This window comes from Trachypithecus francoisi, unplaced genomic scaffold (genome assembly GCF_009764315.1).
Source record: "Trachypithecus francoisi isolate TF-2019V2 unplaced genomic scaffold, Tfra_2.0 Lachesis_group21, whole genome shotgun sequence".
In the NCBI taxonomy this organism is placed as follows: domain Eukaryota; kingdom Metazoa; phylum Chordata; class Mammalia; order Primates; family Cercopithecidae; genus Trachypithecus; species Trachypithecus francoisi.
The window spans coordinates 10,107,240-10,128,127 of record NW_022681467.1 but is presented as its reverse complement, the minus strand read 5'-3'; the positions used below and the strand labels follow the sequence as shown (position 1 = coordinate 10,128,127).

Below are 20,888 nucleotides of genomic sequence, written 5' to 3'. Positions count from 1 at the left end.
TCCTGGAGTCAACTGAGAGCTGATGAGGGTTAGTACCAGCTTCAACTGAAGCAAAAACTCAGGGTATTAGTAAGCTCATATCTCCCAGTTTCAAACCCACCCTTCTCTCCTCTGCTATGGGATGCTGGGGCTGGGACCTGCAAGCCTGATTCTTGCTTTGCCAGATGGTCCCTAGTAGGCTCTGCCAAGACAGGTACTCAAGGGAGAGCACAGGGCTGGAGGAGGGAAAAGGGACCTGCTCCTTTGTATTTGTTTTCTGTTCCCATGAGCAGCCTCCAGCAGCACTTCCTGCTTCCTTTTCCTCAGAGATCACTTCCTGTTCTTGTCAGCATCACCTCAGCCACACTTCTTCCCCCAGGCAATGCAAGTGCCTGCCAGGAGCAGCAGCTGGGTCCAGCTTGCAGCTTTCTCAACATTTGCCAACAAGTTTCATTGTGCCCTGACCCTCAGTGATGCCAGCACACCCCTTCGGGGGCGGTGGTCCCAGCCCCACAAGACTCCTCCTTCAGCTCAGAGACACCAGCACCAGCAGCTGATGTCCCCTCCTCCTGGGGAGTCTGAGTTTTCATGCTGTGGGGGCTTTCCCTCCATGTTTCTGCACATTAATAATTTCATGCTCCCCCAGCCCTAAGGGAGGCAGCTGCTTGCCATAGTTATAACCTCTGTGACAACTTGGAGTTTTTGTATATTTTCCCCTTTTCAGTTAACTGTAATTATTTTAAATTCTCTTTATGAAAATGACTGGTGTGACTTCTACCTCCTGCCTCACCCATGACTGATGTACTCAGTGTTTTCTCTAATCCAGGCAGTGGCAGGGAGACTGGAGTTAACACAGAACATTGAGACTCAGGTCCCAATTAACTCTGTCACTTGGGTAAGTCAGAACCTTCTTCAGACGGTTTTACCTTTAGAGATCATTTTACATTAGATTGTGAATGGTGGCCGTGGGCAGATTGAAGCCTGTGTATGTGTCAGCCTCTGTCCCATGCCTGGGTGGACAGTTTTATTACACAACCTGAATTTCTTTCGGTGGAGCACGTCTTCCCCATTTACATCTATAATGTCTGTCTAGCCCCCGATTGGCCCCTGGATCCAGATTGTTTTCAAGGCTCCTTCTAGCTCTGACATTCTTTTGTTTCCAGCCAGGTGCAATGCTGTCCTGCTCATGACCTGTGCTTTTGCTGGGAGCTTAGAGAATGTCACAAGGCAGTATAAGTGATATAATTGCTCCCGGCCACAGACATATGAAAAAACGCAAGAAATAACTGGTCCCCCTGTCTTGGTCACTCTGAGAAGTGCAGACTCTCTGGAGGTATAAAACAACATGCTAAAGTTGTGCTCTTTGGAGTCCTTAGGGGCTCTAGCCCATTCCTCATCTGCAGTGGTTACTGCCTTACCAGCAGATTTGCTGGAACAGATGGAGACTTTTCCCCTGACTTGAACATGCAACAAGAGGCTTGGCCACTGGTGGAAGAATGGTTGTGGTTTTCTGGGAAACTAATAGATCTCTTGCCACCTCTCACCATCATCAGGATCCTTGCCCAGCTCATCAAGATTGCAGCCTGTGTGTAAGAAAGTGGCATGTGGAGATGATGTGGCATCTTACTTGATGTCAAAAAGTAGCATCACGTGCAGCTGGAAAGCCCTACAGAGTCCAGCTCCTCCTTCCTTCTGCTTTTAACTTCAATAGATTTGTCTCTGGGCAAGAGCTACGCAGAGAGACTGCCTTTGAAGGATCTTCACTTCCACCAAAATAAACTCTTGCTTTAGTACACACTCTGAGAAAGAAGGCCTTTGAGGTCGAACAGCTGTGAGCATTGTCAGCATCAAGGAGAATGTGTGTGAGCCTTGGGAGACACAGAAGCTGCAACGAAGCTAGGTACCCCTCTCTCTGCCTGAACACGACCTGCCACCCGCATCCTGCTGCAACTTCTCCTCACCTGAGATGTGTCCTCACCCCTCAGGGCCTCTTGCTTTTGTGGGAAGCTGTCACTGGCTGCAGCTATGGCCAGTGGCAGTCTGTCCCCCATTGGTGATGATGCCATTGGGGGGACTAGGAGGACCTTTTCTGCTTGCACCAAACTGAGAAGCTAGTTCACTAAATGTTCCGATGAATTAATACCTGAAGCACAATTGTCTTTTTGACTAACAGTGCTGAATTCATACAAACTGGACCATGCTGAAATTTTTTGGAGGCCCTAGGTTAGGAGTATTGTTACTGAAATGCCAGGGTTTTGGTCTAGATCCTGTTGCTCACTGCACAGAAAGCCAGTCACTGAGATGAATACTGCCAGGGAAGAAGGCTTTAATTGAATGCTTCAGCAAAGGAAGTGGGACATCAGTCTCAAATCCATCTTCCCGACTGACTGAAGTTAGGGATTTATATAGCAGGGAAGAAATGTAGCCATGAAACAGAAATTAGGGAGGGGCAAGGAAGAGGGGTTGTTCAACAGGAAGCAGGTGGTCATTGGGTAGTCATGCTGGGTGAGGGGTCTATGTCTTATTGTCCAGATGTGGTGATCTGGTGAAGTCCAGCTTCTTGATGCCATCTAGGAGTCCTGATGGTTGGTTTTCTGAGAAAGGAACTCAGATAAGACAAATGTAACTTTCTCAAGTTTTAACTCTGGGAGGATCATTTTCTGTTTATTCAAAGAAATCATAGACAATAGTTCTATGGGACCATTGGGCCGGTTTCAGTATCAGCCTATGAGCCATGTGCTCCATAGAAACTGACCTGCTTCACTGAACCACATACACTCAGGGTGGCTGAGCTTTTGGTTCTATTCCAGCAAAGGGGTTCTCTGTAAATGCAAGGCATGGATTGAGCAACCCATAAATGCAAGGCATGGATTGAGCAACCCATTTCTGATGGCCCCACACAGACACTTCATGTTAAAATTAATTTATAGGCCATCCTGTTGAACCTAAAAACAATCTTTTCATTTATGGATAGGGCCGACATGATTATGTTGAAGCCCAGAAGGTCAATTGGGAGGTCAAGACGAGTGGATCGCTTGAAAATCAGGCTGGGGATAAAATCAGATGCTATGCCCAGATTATCTGATGCCCAGGCATCCCTGGGCTTAAGGACACAATGCTCCTGTGCAGTTGCCAGTCTAAGTCATAAACGGAGCCCCACAGCCAGCACGTAGCTTTGTGACAGCTGCGCCCGCATGGGGCTTTTGTCTTCTGTTCACAAAGCAAGGATTAGGTAGGAGCCCAAAGACAGGACGGGAACTTGGGCCTGCTGGCTGCTGCAGTACATAAGTTGGACACACTGCAGCTGGGCATCTGAGGGTCTGAGGAGATGATGCTTCTCCATGGCAAGAGCCTCTGAGATCTCAGAACTCCAAACGCACCAAAGGTCAAAGAAAAAGAGTGGAACAGCTAGCCCCTGCATGGCGCAGGACAGCACTCTGCGCTCCATCTTGTCCTTTCGTTGTTAATATTTAATTCAGAAGCTTGTTTCTTTCTCCCTATCACCTGCGAGTTTGAAGGCTGAGTCTCGGCTGTCACGTGCCCTTATCTTTCCTCCCCCAGGAATATCCTGAAACAGTGGTAGCTAATGGGAAAACATGATTCCCTTTACAAAACTCTGGTCAGCCACCTTTCAGGCGCCCTTTAATCTGGCCTCTACCTGCCTCTCCAATCCCACGCTCTCCTGTTTTTCTCTTCATGTCATAGCCAGGATGGGTTATTTCTGCCATTCAAGGTCTTTTCTCAATCTGGGGTGATCTCTCTGGCATCTTTCTCAACTCTTAGATCTCAGGCCAAATGTCGCTTGCCCCCGAGCCTCCCAGACTAGAGCATTTCTCTAGAACGTGCTCTCCAGCATCCTTGACTTTTCCATCACGACATGTATCACAATTTGCAGTCATACAGTTGTGCCATTATTGGTCCACGTCTCGAGTGAAATGGGAGCTCCCAGAGGGAGGACCTGTGGCCATGATGCCCACATTGCCCACCGCTGCGTGTCCGGCACTGGGCCCTGGGCCAGGATATAGAAGACGCTCGTGAATGTGTGTTCATTGACTGAATGGTGGATTGCAGGGCCCCGATGAGGAGCCAACTCTTCTCTCACAAGGAGTAAGAAGGACACAGCCAGCTTGCTCTGCATTCTCTGTGCCATGCTCCTTCTCAACTAGGTGGCCAGTGGTGCCGCACGAACAGCCAGAGTTCCTTCCCCTCTCCCACTGCAGGAGGAGGGGCTGGGGAGGTGGCCATGACATGAATCTACACAGGTGGCTTCAAGTAGGGCAAGCATCCTCCATTCCTTATGAACATTCTCAGGCCAACTTCAAATACCTTGGTCATCTCACTGTCCTTGTCCCTCCCAGCCCCTAGCCCCCAAGGAGTACAGAGTGAGAGAGGGGCCATGGGGATGGCAGGCAGGGAAGAATGGCATAGGGCGTATGCTCATGAGGACCCATGCTGGGGAGCAGGCTTGAGGTGTGCAGTAGAAGACCCTGGCTGGCACCAGTGTCTTCTGGGCAGAGCTACACACATGGAGAACTCTTCCAATGTCCAACTTGTCCAAACTCTTCGGATAAGAAGTCTGAAGGAACACTCCAGGCCCCAAACCCTCAAGGGATTGCTGCACTCCTTGGCCAGAAATACTTTACTGAAAACAAACAACTACACATAGGTGCGCTGAGAGACTGTTGCTCTAGCAGAAGGCACTGAAAACCCTTCATAAATGTAAACATGGCCTTTCCCATTCACTTGTAAGGGATAAGCAGCCAGTATTTTAATCACTCTGCAGCTGAAGGCTTGCACCCACCATGGGTCAACTCTTCGTATTAGAGTCACTGAAATCAAACTTTAAACACCACGAAGTCATTTGTGATGGCAGGCCACCACACTCCTTGTTTGGCTTCTAGCTTGTTTTTAGGAGAAAAGCTAACAGAGTTTAGAAATCAACCAAAGTGCAATTTTTTTTTTTTCTAAACCCTTAATTACCACAAACTGGTATTTCTTATTGTTCTCTGTGATTCTTTTCTCTGGAGATAGTCCTGGCAGCTTTGACAGGGCAGTCGCAGCCCGCCTTCCTTCCTTCCTTCTGCAAGAGTGGGAAGGAACGCTGCAGTCACGGGAATAGCAAACCCCGAGGCTGTTCTCCAGTGAGATGCTCTCAGGCACAACTGTAAGTGCTACTGGAAAGACACAAACACTTCTGCAAATGTTAACTGTGCGTAAGAATTCTGGACACTTTCAAGAAAAGAATTCTGCTTTCAAGCAGTGATGTGATGTTTAATTATATTTTTCACATTTTCCCCATCGGATTTAATTTCTGGAGAAAGGCTTCCCTCTTTCTGGTGGTATGTCTCGATGTTACCAAACCATTTCCTACATTTGAATCTTGGGGGGCTTTCTGCATTTTTCTTTATGCATTTCCCATTTTGTACCCAGTGTACTTCCCCTTCTTCGATGCTTAGAGAAAGATGGCTTGTGCATCTTTTTGCAAACATAGCCATTTGTCTCTCTCTGAATGGGGAAGAATCTGCCTTTTTGGCAATGGAGAAGGGGAAAACCAAGTCAATGAACTTCAAATTCCGTGTTTGGAGAGGTAATCCTCAGGAAAAAACCTCATTATTTCATTTTCAAATACAAGAGTATATTTCAAATGAGGATAGTCAAAGAAAGAATGTTTTGCATTTAGTCAATTTTTCAAGAGTCACACAGGAGACAGCTTTCTAGAAAGGCATGGGGTAACCTTGGGAGATGTGCCACAGCCAGGTGCCCAGAGTTCCTGGATGATAAGTGCGTATATGTGCTATTTGCAGGTAACAAGGATGAACTCACATCCCTCAGCCCCTTCAGTTCAGTCAACTGCCTTTTTATTCCTTCTACTGGATCCCAAATAATCATTCTCAAGGTAACACTCTGGTCAACACTAATACCATCCCTCTAACTCAAAGGTACCACTACAGGATCAATTTGAAACAGGTTGCTTCAGAAATTTGCAATAATGGGCAATTTTTGTCAATTTGGAAATAATTCCGTGTGCACAAAGTTCAAAATTGTGTACCACAGAATCATTTCCCATCTAATGAACTGTCATCCGTAAAAGCAGTTTCAACAGAAAAAAAAAAGAAAACCAAAAACCAAAAATCAAACACACAAAAAAACAAAGTCAATAGCCAGGTCTTCTTGTATGTGAAAAAAGCCGTTTTGGAAAGGAGGAATACACAAGGTTTAATTTGCAAGAATGAGTCTCTGTAGATTAATGGTCTTTGATTAGTTTTCCCAAAACCTAAATCACCTGTCATGATAAGCTAAGTAAAACTAAAGTAGTTAATTTTGCCATCTCACTGTCCTTGTCCCTCCTAGCCCCCAGTTAATTTTGCCATTGGATTTATTTTGCCTAACTTTTCTACTCCCCTTCTTTTATTTAACATGAAAAAAGAAAGACCTTTCTGATAAAGTCGGATCGGACCTGAATCCCTCCTATAGGTGTGTCAGATTATGGGAGGAGAAGGGTCTCCTGAGGCAGAGATGTTCAACTGTCAACTAATGACACCTCAAGGCAACATTCTAATCAAGGGAACATTTTAGGCATTTATACATGAGAGTGTACTTGGAAAACCTAATGCTACTGTTTGAAGCATGTCAGGCCTGAATCGCTATGTACATTCTCTTTGAGGAGACAAGGCAAGCCTTGTGGCAGGCTCAGAATATCGGTAAGGAGCCACATCCGCTTAGCACGGGGCTCCCTATCTCTGAGTGAGCGCCTGAGGAAATGGGGTCTTGCGGTTGTGTGCTGCAGATGTGTCCAGAAAAAAAAAAAAATAACTTGCCTTTAAAAGTTGAATCCAGAACACCAACGTGACCCTGCACCACAGATGCTCCCCAAAGGGGTCTCCAACTCTGAGTCCATGGCATGCTCTAGCCGTGAAAGCTTTTGGCTGCTTCTGCCCAGACTTGGACATGTATGCTGTGTACAGCTCTGAGTAGATCAGGGACCAAATTGGGCAGAACTAGCTCCCTCTGCATAAAATTGTAAATAGAATCGGCCCTGGGGTGGGATACCCTGTTTGTTGTATCTTCAAAGCATCCCCCATTGTGAGCCATAGAATCTTCTAGATGTCAGTCACTGGGGAAGCCAGCATGACCTGGTTACTCCCTATTCATATGCCAAAATGAATCACAGAGTTAAATGTGAATCTTTCTAATTCAGCAATAGCAAGGTCTGAGTGGGAACTGGGTGGAAGGTTACAATACCAGTGATATAAACAAATTCGGTACACATATTAACCATGCAAGTAAGACCTAGGAGTTAATGTCAAAACTACTTAAATAAAAAATTCTGTTTAAGTTCCTTAGATCTGTCCAACTGACTGCCAAAGTATTTATGCTCATGGCACTTCAATGTGAATTGCCTAAAGTGGGCAGCTTGGTGTTACTTTGTTATTAAGTAATAAAATATCCAATTGCTAATTTTCTTTTACTCTTTTAAATTAGTCCAAATCAATGGAGTTTCCATTTGTTATCCTAACTCTGTCATCTGTCTTATCTTCACTCCAGAAAGGAATTCTGTTATTTGTTTAGATGTGACTTTTCATTTGCTTTTCCACTTTCCCTCATGTTTTATTCAGAATCAGCTGCCTTTCAATCAGATTGGAGTATGTACTTCACGTCCACACACGAGGGACTGAAATGAGTCCGAATGACGTGGTTTATTCCTCTGCTGTAACCATGGGCTAGAATGAAACTCAAGAGACCATTCAGTACCACAGCTTCATTTTCAGATGGGGAGACTGAGGCCTAGAGAGGCAAAACGACTTCCATGTTATGGCCGACTTTAGCCAGAGCTTGCTAGTAGTACTCAAACTCCAAACTCAACTGTAATTACTTAAGGTGAGGATTAGAATAGAAAGATCTTCTGATTCCTGTACTTCTTACAAACACATGTCGATTTATTCTTGCCAAACCTCCTGTATGATTTTAACAAAATGCCTACCAGGAGCCTAGTCTCCAATACTGGCCTCAAAGGCCAAGAGATGGATTATCTGGTCAGTTTGAAGAAAAACCACTTAGTTTACTCAGCAAATGAGGGACCATCTTTAGTGCTTAAGACTCCTCTTAAATAAATGACCTATGGTTAATTATTATCTACCCAGCTCTTATCCCTTAATCTCTAGTTTGAAATTCTCTGGTAGTAACTGCTCCTAAACCTATGCCTATAATCTCAACTGCAGACAAAAGCAGGTCCTTCTGCAGCAACAATGTCCTCATTTTTTTTCACACTAAACTATGATATTTAATTAGTGCAGTACTAGTTTTCCTCCTTATAGGGATAATTGCCTGTTTACACGTATTTTTCAGGTTGGAGAACTTCATTGTGAAGGCATTCTCTAGAAGACTGAATGCAAACATGTTCTGTTAACCATTCATTTATGACTTCAATCATTACTATCACTGCATCTTCTGCAACACAAATGCTGAGTTATACATTATGTATCTTTCCAAGCACATTAGATCAACGTTTAAACAGACTAGTATGAATGATCATGTCACAGACTTAAAATAAGCTGAGCTACAGGGTTGGATGCCAAATCTTCATTTAATATTGATAGCAGCTCAATTTAAATTTTGAAAAAGCAAACACATTTAATAAATTTGGTGTGATAACATATTTTGATGGAACTATTGTACAGAATGTGTACATATATAAATCTATAGATAGAATTATATACATTTGAATATATACCACATACATATTTTTTCCACTCACATTTTTCTCTTTAGTAAAACAAAGCACTTTTACTGTACACAGAAGTGCAATGCTACATTAAGTCCTGAGTAATTTAAGGTATCATTAATAAACTGCTATAAATTCTAGTTTTCCAGCCAAAGATCCAGTAGATTCTGTAACAAAAAACGTGAACAAAATAATACTTAAAAATATGCATTTAGCTTTGCGTTCATTTTGTGCTTAGCAGAAAAAGCCCAAGAATGCACAGTAGCTATTTAGATTTGGGAGAACATTCTTGAATAGTCAAGGTTAAATAAATATTCTATTTGTAGGGATTTATAGAAGTTTTAAGTGATGTTGTCTACATCCAATTTGTCAAGCATGGAAGACTACAGTCATGATTGGATCAAAAAAATCCCTTTTGCAGAATATGAAATTCTGTGTAAACATCAGTGTTTAGGTTTTATATAAAAGTTTGATTCAAATGACGGAAAAAAAGAAAAAAGTACAATGAAATAATTTAAAATGCTTTTCTTGGAATATAGTCAGCCACATGGAAGGAATATTAAAAATATGAGTATATTTTGGTAAAAGGGGAAACCAGATGAAAGTCATTTAACGGTGGTCTGGTAAGCCACCCACTTTGGGAGGTCCCAGGCTGGCTTGGCTCAGGGAGCCCATGATGGCCAAACCACATCTATCTTGCCACAGGGGACGAACTTTGCTGCGCACTGAGAAGGAAGCACTGTGGGAAAAGGCCACGTTCATCCACAATGGAACGGTAACGGCTGCCTGCGAGGTCACATCAGCAGGCAGAGCATCCTATCCCCAAACTCAGGCACTAGGTATGAAAACGTGAGGTGGCCCGGGCCCGCTGCTGCACGTCTGCCTTCAGCAGGAGGAGGCAGACCCGGATCCTCGCATGGGGGAGCTGCCCCGCATGGGAGCCGGCTTCCACGAGAAGGCACTGCTTTGGTGGTTCCTCCATCAGCCCTGGCTCTACCCCGTCCCGTGGCTGCTGTAGTCAAAGACTCCTTTCTTGAAGAATGGCGAAAACTCACAGATGGTGTGTTTCGAGAGAGTCAGCCCCACTTTGTTGATGTGGAGGGGAGATGTTGCGGACTGGAGCAACACGCTGAAAAAGTCCCTGAGGTATTTCTGTGGAAGAGACAAGAGTTAAGAACATGGTCAATTGGGAGGTCAAGGTGGGTGGATCGCTTGAGCTCAGAAGTTTGAGACCAGTCCGGGCAACATAGAGAAATCCTATCTCTACAAAAAATATAGAAATTAAATGGGCATGGTGGTGCACTGAGGCGGGAGGATCACTTGAGCCCAGGAGGTAGGGGCTGCAGTGAGCTGTGATGGTGCCACAGCACTCCTGCCTGGGTGACAGAGTAAGACCCTGTTTCAATCAATCAATCAGTCAATCAGTCAATCAGAACACGGTCAAGATATTGTTGGGTGGTGTCAAGGAGAAGAAATTTCCAGAAACAACTTCCCATCCAGCTGGAAAGTGCTATCATTGTCATTAAAACCAGCACGTGAGGAATGTCCTCCACTGTCTCAGCTATCATCAGACCAACCAGAGAAGATGGAGTCACAAAACACATATGCCCAGGAGAAATATCTTTGGCTCAGCACTGACTCTGGGCAGCACTGCCTCAGGTCTATGGTAGACAATGCCCAGGGAAATGTCAAGGGTGCCGGGCACAGGGGGACTGCCTCTCAGCCACAGTGTCACTAGTTAATCTCTTATTTAAAAAAGTCATTTCCTCCCCCATTCCAGTTACTCATTAAATAGAAAGACGATTAAAAAAAAAAAGTGCCGGCCATCTGTACAAGGTTAAATATGCTGCTTACTGGTATTTTAAAATTGCACAGTCAGTATCTGTTTCGAACTCTTCTTATAAAACAAAGGGAAAGAAATACTGGGGACAAGAGGGTCAGTTCCAAGCGATGAAATTTACAAATCTTTTTGCACATCCTATAATCATCAACAAAAAGGAATCCTTACTAAGATTAATTATCCAGACCCCTACTGCACGTGTTTGTTGCAACATTATCTGCCTTTTTTGGCACTGAGAAAGCAAAGCATGTGTGAGACTAGGCTCTGGGAACTGGGGATAAAATCCGACGTGGGAGCTGGAAGGATGTGTTAAAGGAAAAGAGGGCACACAAGAATAGTTAATATATTTTAGGCCAGGCATATCTCATCTGTAACAGAAAATGGGCTGGAGGGAAGGGGTTAGACCCAAACCTTTATTATTGTCTCAGTGTGCTTAAAAAACCCAAACAACCCTGGCACAATCTTAGGAATTAAACATAATAATTCTGGACTCTGAGCAACAACAACAAAAAATTTGTCGAAGCAACATGGCCTAAGCCTGGAGCAGTAGTTCCCAACAAGGGGCAGTTCTGCCCCATAGGGTATTCAGCAGTGTTTGGTGGCAGTTTTGAGTGTCACATGGGGGTGCACAGGCAGTGTACCTAGTGGATGCTGGCCAGGGATGCTGCTAACATCTGCCAATGCACACACAGTCCCTCTGACAAAGAATTACCTGGCCCAAATGTCGACCATGCCACAGTTGAGAAGAGGAAGTGGAATTTAGCTACCTCTATGAATTGCCAATCTGAAATTTCCTTCTGAAAGAAGACATTCTACTCGAGGAGAATCTGTTAATTCTCCTTGAAAATATTAATGAGGACTACTAACAACACTTGTAAAATAACTTAGTTTCTAAAAATCTTCTAATAGCCAATGTTTTACACTTAATGGAAGTAAAACTGATGCATGATAAATTGTACATTTTTTTTTTTTTTTTCTGAGATGGAGTCTTGCTCTGTCTCCCAGGCTGGAGTGCAGTGGCGCAATCTCGGCTCACTCAGGCGACTTCTGTCTCCTGGGTTCGAGCAATTCTCCTGTCTCAGCCTCCTGAGTAGCTGGGACTACAGGCATGTGCCACCACGCCCAGCTGATTTTTTTGTATTTTTAGTAGAGATGGGGTTTCACCACGTTGGCCAGGCTGGTCTCAAACTCAAATGATCCTTCCTCCTTGGTCTCCCAAAGTGTTGGGATTACAGGCGTGAGCCACCGTGCCTGGCCAGATAAACTGTACATTCTTTAAATGTATAACTTAATGGGCCAGGCACGGTGGCTCACACCTATAATCCCAGCACTTTGGGAGGCTGAGGCGGGCAGATCATGAGGTCAGGAGATCGAGACCATCCTGGCTAACACGGTGAAACCCTGTCTCTACTAAAAATACAAAAAAAAAAAAAAAAAAAAAATTAGCCGGGCATGGGGGCGGGTGCCTGTAGTCCCAGCTACTTGGGAGGCTGAGGCAGGAGAATGGCATGAACCTGGGAGGCGGAGCTTGCAGTAAGCTGAGATCGCGCCACTGCACTCCAGCCTGGGCAACAGAGTGAGACTCCGTCTCAAAAAAAACAAAAACCAAAACAAAACGTATAACTTAATGAGTGCTGACCTGTGTGAAACCACCATTAAATCACGATAAACATTTGCATGTCCTTGAAAAGTTTCCTAAGGCACCTCACTTCATGTTATCCTTCCACCTGGCCTGGAATGACATCTTCTTCTGGTATTACCCATTTCCCAGGAAGGAAGCTATTGCCAGGAGAGGTGAGTAAGGCTAGTCATCTAGAAAGAAGACCCGAAAGCAAGTATTCTCGGAGGTTTTTTCTTGTTCAATATCCCTGACTTACTGGTCTCATGGTACCCTCTCAAGAAATGATCCTGAAACTGAAAGTAGGTGTAGGTAAGAAGTTATGAAAATCAACTGCTGAAAAATGAAGATCTTAATCTTCGTAATTATTTTCATCAGAGAGGCAAAGGGAGACTTGTCTTCCACTTTTGTGTGGGAAGGGACCTTGAGAATATCAACTTTAAAGGGACTTGAATTGCGTTAAATAGGGTCAGCAGTATATATTGTAGACTGCATTCAACCAGCCAATGCTCATGATGACATGCATGTGCACAGCTGATTGTTTTGGGAAGGTCAAGGGGGAGATGATTTGGAAAACGGGAGATGCAGAGCTTGCTGACTTGTGCGTGGAGCCGCTACTCTTTCACAGTTTAATGCATGGATAGAGCAAGGCTCTCTGCACAGGCCTCATCTCAGGTAGCTCCTTGTGAGCTCTGGCTTCAGGTCTCCCACAGGCTGCATTAACAGGCAGGCTGATGTTTACAACAAAGTTGCCTTCAGGATGAACTCTGACAGACGGGAAGGCAATTGAAATCTGGGAGCAGATGTTTTATCAGCATTTGTCATAATTAGTACACAAAGTAGGGTCCCTTTAAAGGGCCAATAAAGCCTAAAGGGTATAATGAGAAGAGAAATGAAAGTTAAAAATATAAATGAAAAGAAAAGAGGAAGTATTCGAGACACCCTCCCTTCCAAAGCACCACCATAAGAAGAGAACAATACAACTGCCAGGTAATGTCTTTTTCTTTAAATAAACTCATTAGTGTATTTTGATAAAAACTCCAGATAGAGTGATCTGATTTGACTAATTCTAAACATTACAGAAGAGTTTTCTCTTTGCAAAACAAATTTCTGCCTAAGGAGAATTAGGCAGCTTTCACTTCTTTATAATAGCCTGCTTCCTGGGCGCAAATAAATGATTAGATTAGGAAGTGTTCTTTGCAGTGTCCTCAAAGTGCTCTGAAGTCTGTTAAGACAAGGCATGACCTTTGCTGGCCATGTCCAGAGCCACATGCTTAAAATGGGCTGAAAAAATTCTGGCAAATGAAAAAACCAAGGGACTGGGGCTACGGCTGGGGACACAAGTCAGAACTAAAATTCTAGAAAGTTCTTAAGGTCATACTCAGTGTCTCATTCTTCTCTGAAGTCCCCTATCATCCCTGGAATACTGCCAAGCTTAGGAAATGTGCTGAGAAGAAACCTTGCTGATTTTAATTCGTTATCTTTTTTTGAATTAAAGTATATGCACAGAAAACCACACACCACAAGTGTACAGTTGAATACAGTTTCACAAAGTTAATATATCTGTGCCATCAGCATCTAGATATAAATTATACAACACTTCCAGCCCCCAGGCAGCCCTCCTCATACTCCCTCCTCTGGTACAAACCTTCCCTCAAGGGCAGCTGCTATTCTGATTTCTAGCACCACAGATTCGATTCACCAGTTTTTGAACTTCATATGAGTGAAATCATTTGGGATATACCCTTTAGTGTCTGGCTTCCATGGCTTCATGCCATGTCTGTGAGATGCGGCCATGCTGTGCACATAGCTGTGGTTTGTTCAGTACCCGCACTGTGCAGTATTTCACATCTGAACAAAACCACCGACTGGCTTTAACACAGGGATAAGCGTTGGTCACTGCTTTGGTCCTTTAGACTGAACTCTTCTTCACTAATGAAATCTACTTCCCAACATTACTGGTGTCTGATGAGTCAAGTTTACCACTATCCTTCCAATAAAGAACTTTTCCATAGAGATTTACACTAAAATCTAAGCTTAGCCAATGTACTCAAACTCTGCTATTTTATATATATATATATGTATATGTATATGTAAATATTTAAAATATACATACTTACCTAACAACACAAATTCATATTAGTAAATTTTAATGCCTATGCTCATGTTTTCCACAGCATCTGTGGCTGAAGGGAGAAAATTAAAATCTCCCTGTCGAAGCTATCCCTTGTCGTTGACCCCAAAGTCACCCTCGCCCTCCCAGGATGTGAAAAGTAAGTCCAGGTGTCAAGCTGCATCTCCCTAGGACAGCACGCTTTATAAAACAGCATTGCAAAAACTGAAGGATATTAGGAGTTTAAGTGACTTATCCAGGTCTGAGGGGCAAAGTGGGAAAAAGATCTGTGAAATCCAGTATCCAATCTGTTTCTGACTTTCACAGGACATTTTCTCCATTAGAAAAAGAAACAAAAGCAGGCATATTTAAACCTCTAGCATGTCAGGGACCACAGAAGGCCTGTAGTTCTTGCTCACCTGGTGGACAGCGACACACCTGAATCTTTGCTTTGTCAAATGCCCTGTGTCAGGGCCACTGAGAACAGCAAAAGCACCTCCTAGGGTTGCACGACATGATGGCCCTGACTTGGATAGTGGGAGGAGGAAAGTCAGATTAAACCAAATCCTCTTTCAATACGATTGCAAACCGGAAATGAGATGGGATGGCGGAGCCAGAGGGGGCCTAGGAGAGGGTCTGTCTGACAGTGAGCGATCACAGGGAAGAGAAGAGGCCGAGAGAGAAAGCGGGCCACAGAGAGACAGAGGGGGCTGTCTACGGGAGGACAAGAGAAACAGGGCTGGGATGGAGGGGAAGACAAAAGAGATGGAAATAAAAAAGAAACCAAAGCAGCATGACAACGCTGGAGGCGGGTACCCGTGATTTATTTGTTTACCAAGCTGGCAAAAAGAGTTTAAGAATAATAAGAAATATATCGGATATCTATCTAGGTTATTTACTTTTCGTGACATGGACCAATACTTATCCATACTTTCAGAAAATCAAATTTAGATGGCTAATCTTTACGACATATTTCAGTGCTGACACAGAGTGCCTTGATTTCATGAACTGCCTTTCTTCTACAGGTTTTGGGCATATTTTGTTGCTCAGGGGCAGTGAGCAGGGGGTACAGGTAAGTGGGAGGTGTGGACCCCCATGGGTCTGTTCCAAAGGAAGTGTGACCCTGGCACATGACGTTTAAAATCCCCCAAAACAAACACGAAATCCTGTACAGGACTATGAGCTTTTAAAGTGGAGGCCAGAAGACATGAGCAGAAGGATGGGGTGTGCTGATATAAGAGACACTCTAGACTCAGGCTCCTGGCTGCCACCCACAGCACTCGCCATCCCTCGCTTCTCAGTCAGGTCCCCTCTGCTGAGCCGCATGCTCTCACCGGGCAAGTCTGTCTACATTGGGCATCTTAGCTGCTTGGGTCAGATGCACTGCCTTTCCCAGGCCTGTTTGTTTCTTACAAACACGGGGAAGGTCCTCTTTCCCTCCAAGGCTCACGCTCTTCTAGAGGGAGCCAAGGCAGCTCAGGGAATGCTTCGATATCTCCCCTACAGTGCCTTAGTGGGCACTGGCCATTCTCTGATTGCCCCGTATCCATTTCCCTTCCCAAACAGCACCCCAGTCCCCTTCTGAAGAAACACCTTTCCCCTCTCTGGGAATAGGTTAACTGGTTGAGTTAAGGTATAGGACAGATAAGCTTTTCCCATGATATTCTGGGTGGACACCTTACAGCCAAAGAGCTATCAAGCTACTAGCACTTGGAGTCTCCTGGAAACAAGGGTCCTTTGGGACACACCTCTTCCAGATTGTGTAGCTGCTGTTATGGAGCATTTTCAAGAGTTTGAGAAATTCAGGAAAGCTGGGCAGGCTCAGGACAGCCTTTGGTCTCTGCCCATTCCTAAGGCTAGGAGTGAATGATTCCATCTGTTTACTGTGGTGACAGTCATTTTCTACTGTTTACCATGAAGTTAACTAACAATAATCTCACAGCCCTGGCAGTGGGCAGACAAGGGTCAGGAATCAGAAGAAACCTTCCTTGTAGACCACAGTCAAGCTCCTCCAGGGCTAGTCTATGGTCAGATGGAGGCATCTGTGCATCACACTCTTCTCTTAGGAAGAGGTCGATCCTAGGAGGCTCTGGAGAATCACATTTCAGATAGGTCAGAATATCCCAGAGGTCCATCCATAGCTAGGCCTGAAGCTGGAAGGCTCCTGCCCCAGACCCTGATCTACACAGATCCCAATCTTTAAATTTCCAATACCATTCCAAAACACAACCACTAAACATTATCAATCTTTTGAACCAAAACACAGGCTAATATGGTCTACTGGCTGTGTTAGTAAGTTCTGAAAGGCAAAATGAATTCCCTACAGCAATACAGAGTAATTCAGCAAGAATTTAGTTCATTGTATTAGAACTTTAGCATGGCACCTCAATTAGTTTATGCATCAGGAAAAAAAAAAAGGAAAATATAATGTGCTGCTACATGCTATTCCATTTAGACATTCTTGAAGAAGGTCATTATCTTACTAGGATTCATGTGTGACCTACACTACAATTTCAGTCTGAGCTCTGCCTGAAAGGAACATGTTTTGAAGTCACTGGAAAAAAGTGGGCAAAATCTGGCCTTTAGGCAGGTTTTTGGGTTTTTCTTTTGAACTCTAAATCTTCTGAGTGAAATGCTAATCTGCTGAGAGGAACTAACCATGGATTTCATAGTCCTTCCTGGCAAAAACCTGTGAAGTCAGCAGGGCGCTCGTTGCCTGGTGTGGCTTCCCCACTCTCTTACACCCATTCCCTTTTCGGTCTGGGACCTTGAAAGAAAGGACGATTTTGGACCAGGGGATGGGGGGAAAGAGGGGTGGTGTCCAAGTTCAGCTAACAGTCTGAACAAGAGAGCAAGGCCAAGGCCAGCCTGTGCAGGGATCTGGGTGGGGAACAGTAGGATGTGAAGCAGAACGCACAGGGCCTTGAATCTGGATTCAGGCCTGCAGGCACTTCGTACAAAGTTTCTGGTTCATGAGCTCGTGTGAGCCCCCTAAGACACCCTTAGGAGAGGGATATGGATGGATGCACTTTGTTTACAGATGAAGTAACTGAGATTCCAAGAGGCAGCGACTTGGCCAAGGTCAACAGGTTATAAGAGGCTGACAAAGTAACCAGCTCTTCAAATGTAGGAAAAAGCCATTATTGCCTAATTTAATTCTCAAGGTTCAAGCCCATAAGCCTGAAAGGTAACATGGCCTTTCTTTGGGGCTGTCCATACTATGCTCATGCAGCCTCCCAGAATTTTCCCTGAATTTCAGTCAACTGCTGTGTGTGTGTGTGTGTGTGTGTGTAGAAGATGCAAGAATGAGAATTTGGGCCTTCAGATGCCTTTGAAAGACCTAAGCCTCCTTATCTGTTGGCTCTCTGCCTTCTATTTTAATTAGCAAGGAGATAAAATTGTGACCATTTTATGTTATTAAAAAGTTTGTTTTAATAGGGCTCATGACTATAATGGCAGCCTACTGCTTATTTCATGTGCAATATATCACCCCAGCCATGTCATTCTAATGATGTTTCCAGCCATCTCATTGCTGTGAGGTCCTCTTTATTTTACAAAATTTTAACATAAATTTATAATTTAATTTAAAGTTATTGAAATTATTAAAATTGAAATGTTCTTTAAAAATGTAATGGAGCTTCATCCACCTTTCCATAGTGACATATTAACAGGGAAGGAGTTCAATGGCATTCCTCATTCTCAGAAGTCATTAACCACAGTGGCAGCTTAAAGACAAGTATCAGTCTAGTAAGACTTAGAGGTCTCATTTAACTTGCAGCGCTTGGAAAATTCATTGCCCACTGATGGGCCCTGAAGATGGATCAGACCTGAATGGAGCTACCCAGGGATGTTTTTAGACCTGAAAGAGTTCTGGTCACCCCTGGCCATGTATCATAAATCGACCCAGTGTGGTCAAAATGATCCATCCAGTCAAGTAATGCCAATTCTAAACTCCCATAAATTCAAGTCTAAATACCTCTTGTTGGCTTTTTAGGAATCCTAAAGTTTGGCTACACGGGGTCAAATAGGCTGGGTTCCCTTCCCAACATGCTCCCAAATGTGCTCCACACTTCAAGGAAATCAGGACAGCTTGGTTCGGGTAACTTATCCATCTAGCGCAGTCACTGCACACGTGTTCTCCAAGAAGCAGTAAGCCAGGCCTGGGTATCAAGCGGAATGAAACAGACTCGGTGTCTCCCCTCCTCCCCTCACAGGCACATGCTGGCTGGCACCATCCTCCACTGCTCAGAGTCTCTCCTTGTTCCTATGGGTGCTTTGCTCCCACCATCTAGATCCTTCTCATCTTCCAAGGACTGGCTCAAGGTGCATTCTGTATTGATGCCCTTCTCTTCAGACTTCATTCATGCAACCAACAAGTACTTGCTGAGAGCTTTCTACACACCAGTGTTGGGCTAGGTGCTGGGCATTCTTTTTTTTTTTTTTTTTTGAGACAGATTCTCACTCTGTTGCCTAGGCTGGAATGCAGTGGCATGATCTCAGCTCACTGTAACCTCCTCCTCCTCCTAGGTTCAAGCGATTCTCCTGCCTCAGTCTCCTGAGTAGCTGGGACTACAGGCATGCACCACCATGCCTGGCTAATTTTTGTATTTTTTAGTAGAGATGGGGTTTCACCATGTTGGTCAGGCTGGCCTCGAACTCCTGACCTCAGGTGACATGCGTGCCTCAGCCTCCCAAAGTGCTGGGATTACAGGCATGAGTCACTGCGCCTGGCAGTGCTGGGCATTCAATAGTGAATACTACTCAGTTCTTGTGCCAAGTAACACAGTCCTGCCTGCCTGGGAGACAAATAGGTAAAGCAGTAATTACAATTAAAATATGACTATGAGAGAACTGTAATGAGGTGATTTGGGACCCCAAGGGAAAGGAAAGGCTGCATGCCTAGACTTGGGAATTGGTTACTTTTATGCCAAGCCCCATAGGGTGATGAGAATCAAGCAGGTGAAGACGTTGGAGGAAGATACTGGAGGAAGCCTGTTCTGGGCAGAGCAGGGAGCATGTACCAAGTCTAGCGGCTGGGAGGCAGGGCTTTGGGGCATCACCCATTGTCTGGCATGACTGGACCGGGCAACAGGCACAGAGCACTCAGCAGATAGGACAGACTTCTGGGAACAGGACTGCTCCCGGACCTGGGCTCTGCCAGTCCTCATGCTGGGGGCCCTATGCAGTTGGGTAGTGGCACTGTGTGCTGGCGGTGGTATCTCTTCTGTATGGTGAAGTCCTGCCAGGCCTTCAGGAAGTCTCTTCCAGCTGCCATACATAATTGTTGATCAAGTGATGCTTATGACGCCAGAGGACTTTCACGAGTCTCCAAATGCCTGCTAATCCCCAACTTCTACTTAGTCTACCACTTGCCCGAAGGTACTTGAAACCACCATAAAACGTCATTGGAACCTCCAGCGTGAGACTTTCATTGTGTTAATTGCAGCAAGTTTGGTGTGCTGACACTTGCATACCTTTTCCCAGCCTTTGTCAGTCTAACTCAGGGTAGGGCAAGCTTTTTCTATAGAAGGATGGATGGTATACTTCGGGCTTTGTAGGCAAAGAGGTGAAATTAAGGATATTATGTAGGTGTTTACGTAATAAGAGAGAAACTTCCGGCTCCACCCCATCCTGATTTCCTGGGGTGGGCTACCCAGGGTGGAAGGCGCATTTCGCACCCAGTGCTGGGCAGGCCACTGTCATGGTCAGTTTCACTCTCTGCCTGGTGGTGCCAATGCCAGTGTGCCTCTCTCTTCGCACAGAGCCTGGCCATCTCAACTGGGGCAGCTGGCCAGAGGCAAGACAACTTCCCAGACTGAGACTCCACTGCTTGGTGACTGGCAGTTGCCAATAAGTCCCCAGTGTGTAGTCGGTGACCAGCACAGGCCCTGGCTGCCAGCCGAGTGCCGGGAAAACAGGCAGTGAGCCCGCCAGGTCTCCGTGGATCACAGGTCTAGCATATTCAGGCCATGCTCACAGGCAGTATGAAAACAGGCGTCAAGGTGGATGTGACCTGAGGGCCTATATCAGTTTTCTCTAGCTGTACAACAAATTACCACAAACATAGCGGCTGGAAGCAACACCTATTCATTAGCTCATGGTTCTGTGGGTCAGAAGTCCTGCCACAGTGCAGCTAGCCTCTGCTTATGGTCTCATGGGTTGAAATGAAGGCTGGGCTCCTATCTGGAAGCCCTGGAGAAGAACCACTTCCAAACTCCTTCAGGTTGGCCAGATACAGCATTCTATAATCACAAGACTGGGGTCCTGCCTGAGGTTCCCTTGCTGACTGTCAGCAAGGGGCTGTTCTCAGCTCCTGAAGACCACCCACATTCAGTGGCACCCAGCCTCCTCCACATTTGAAGCCAGCCATCAGATTCCCCTCATGCTTCTGCAAAAGTTGTTAAGATTCCAAATAGAGTAATTTGTGTCAAACCCCGGCAAGTGGAGTTGGGGAAGGCCATGAAGAGAGGGCTCGCATGCTTGATCTGCCTGATCATGGGAACTATCACAAGACATGAGTCACACCAGGACAGCCACTGGCACAAGAACAGAGAGCTGATTGCACAGGAACACCTGCCTGACACACTGTTTTGCAAGTCAATCTAAAACTGTAAGG

General features: G+C 45.0%; 1 protein-coding gene and 1 long non-coding RNA gene across 5 annotated transcripts in view; one reads left to right on the top strand and one right to left on the bottom strand.

Annotated features, from left to right (window-relative positions):
* Nucleotides 1-8,537: 8,537 nt before the first annotated feature.
* KIF16B (kinesin family member 16B) overlaps nt 8,538-20,888 on the bottom strand; it is a 308,638-nt gene continuing 296,287 nt past the window's right edge. The window contains exon 27 of one of the 4 annotated variants that reach the window (XM_033185555.1): nt 8,538-9,853. In XM_033185555.1, coding sequence (XP_033041446.1) covers nt 9,695-9,853 — 159 coding nt within the window. In that variant the 3' untranslated portion in view covers nt 8,538-9,694. The remainder of the gene's footprint in view (nt 9,854-20,888) is intronic. The other 3 variants (XM_033185556.1, XM_033185557.1, XM_033185558.1) reach the window with 3 other exon arrangements.
* LOC117068431 overlaps nt 13,101-20,888 on the top strand; it is a 30,903-nt gene continuing 23,115 nt past the window's right edge. The window contains exons 1-2 of the long non-coding RNA XR_004431117.1: nt 13,101-13,149; nt 14,337-14,432. This is a non-coding gene — a long non-coding RNA (uncharacterized LOC117068431). The remainder of the gene's footprint in view (nt 13,150-14,336; nt 14,433-20,888) is intronic.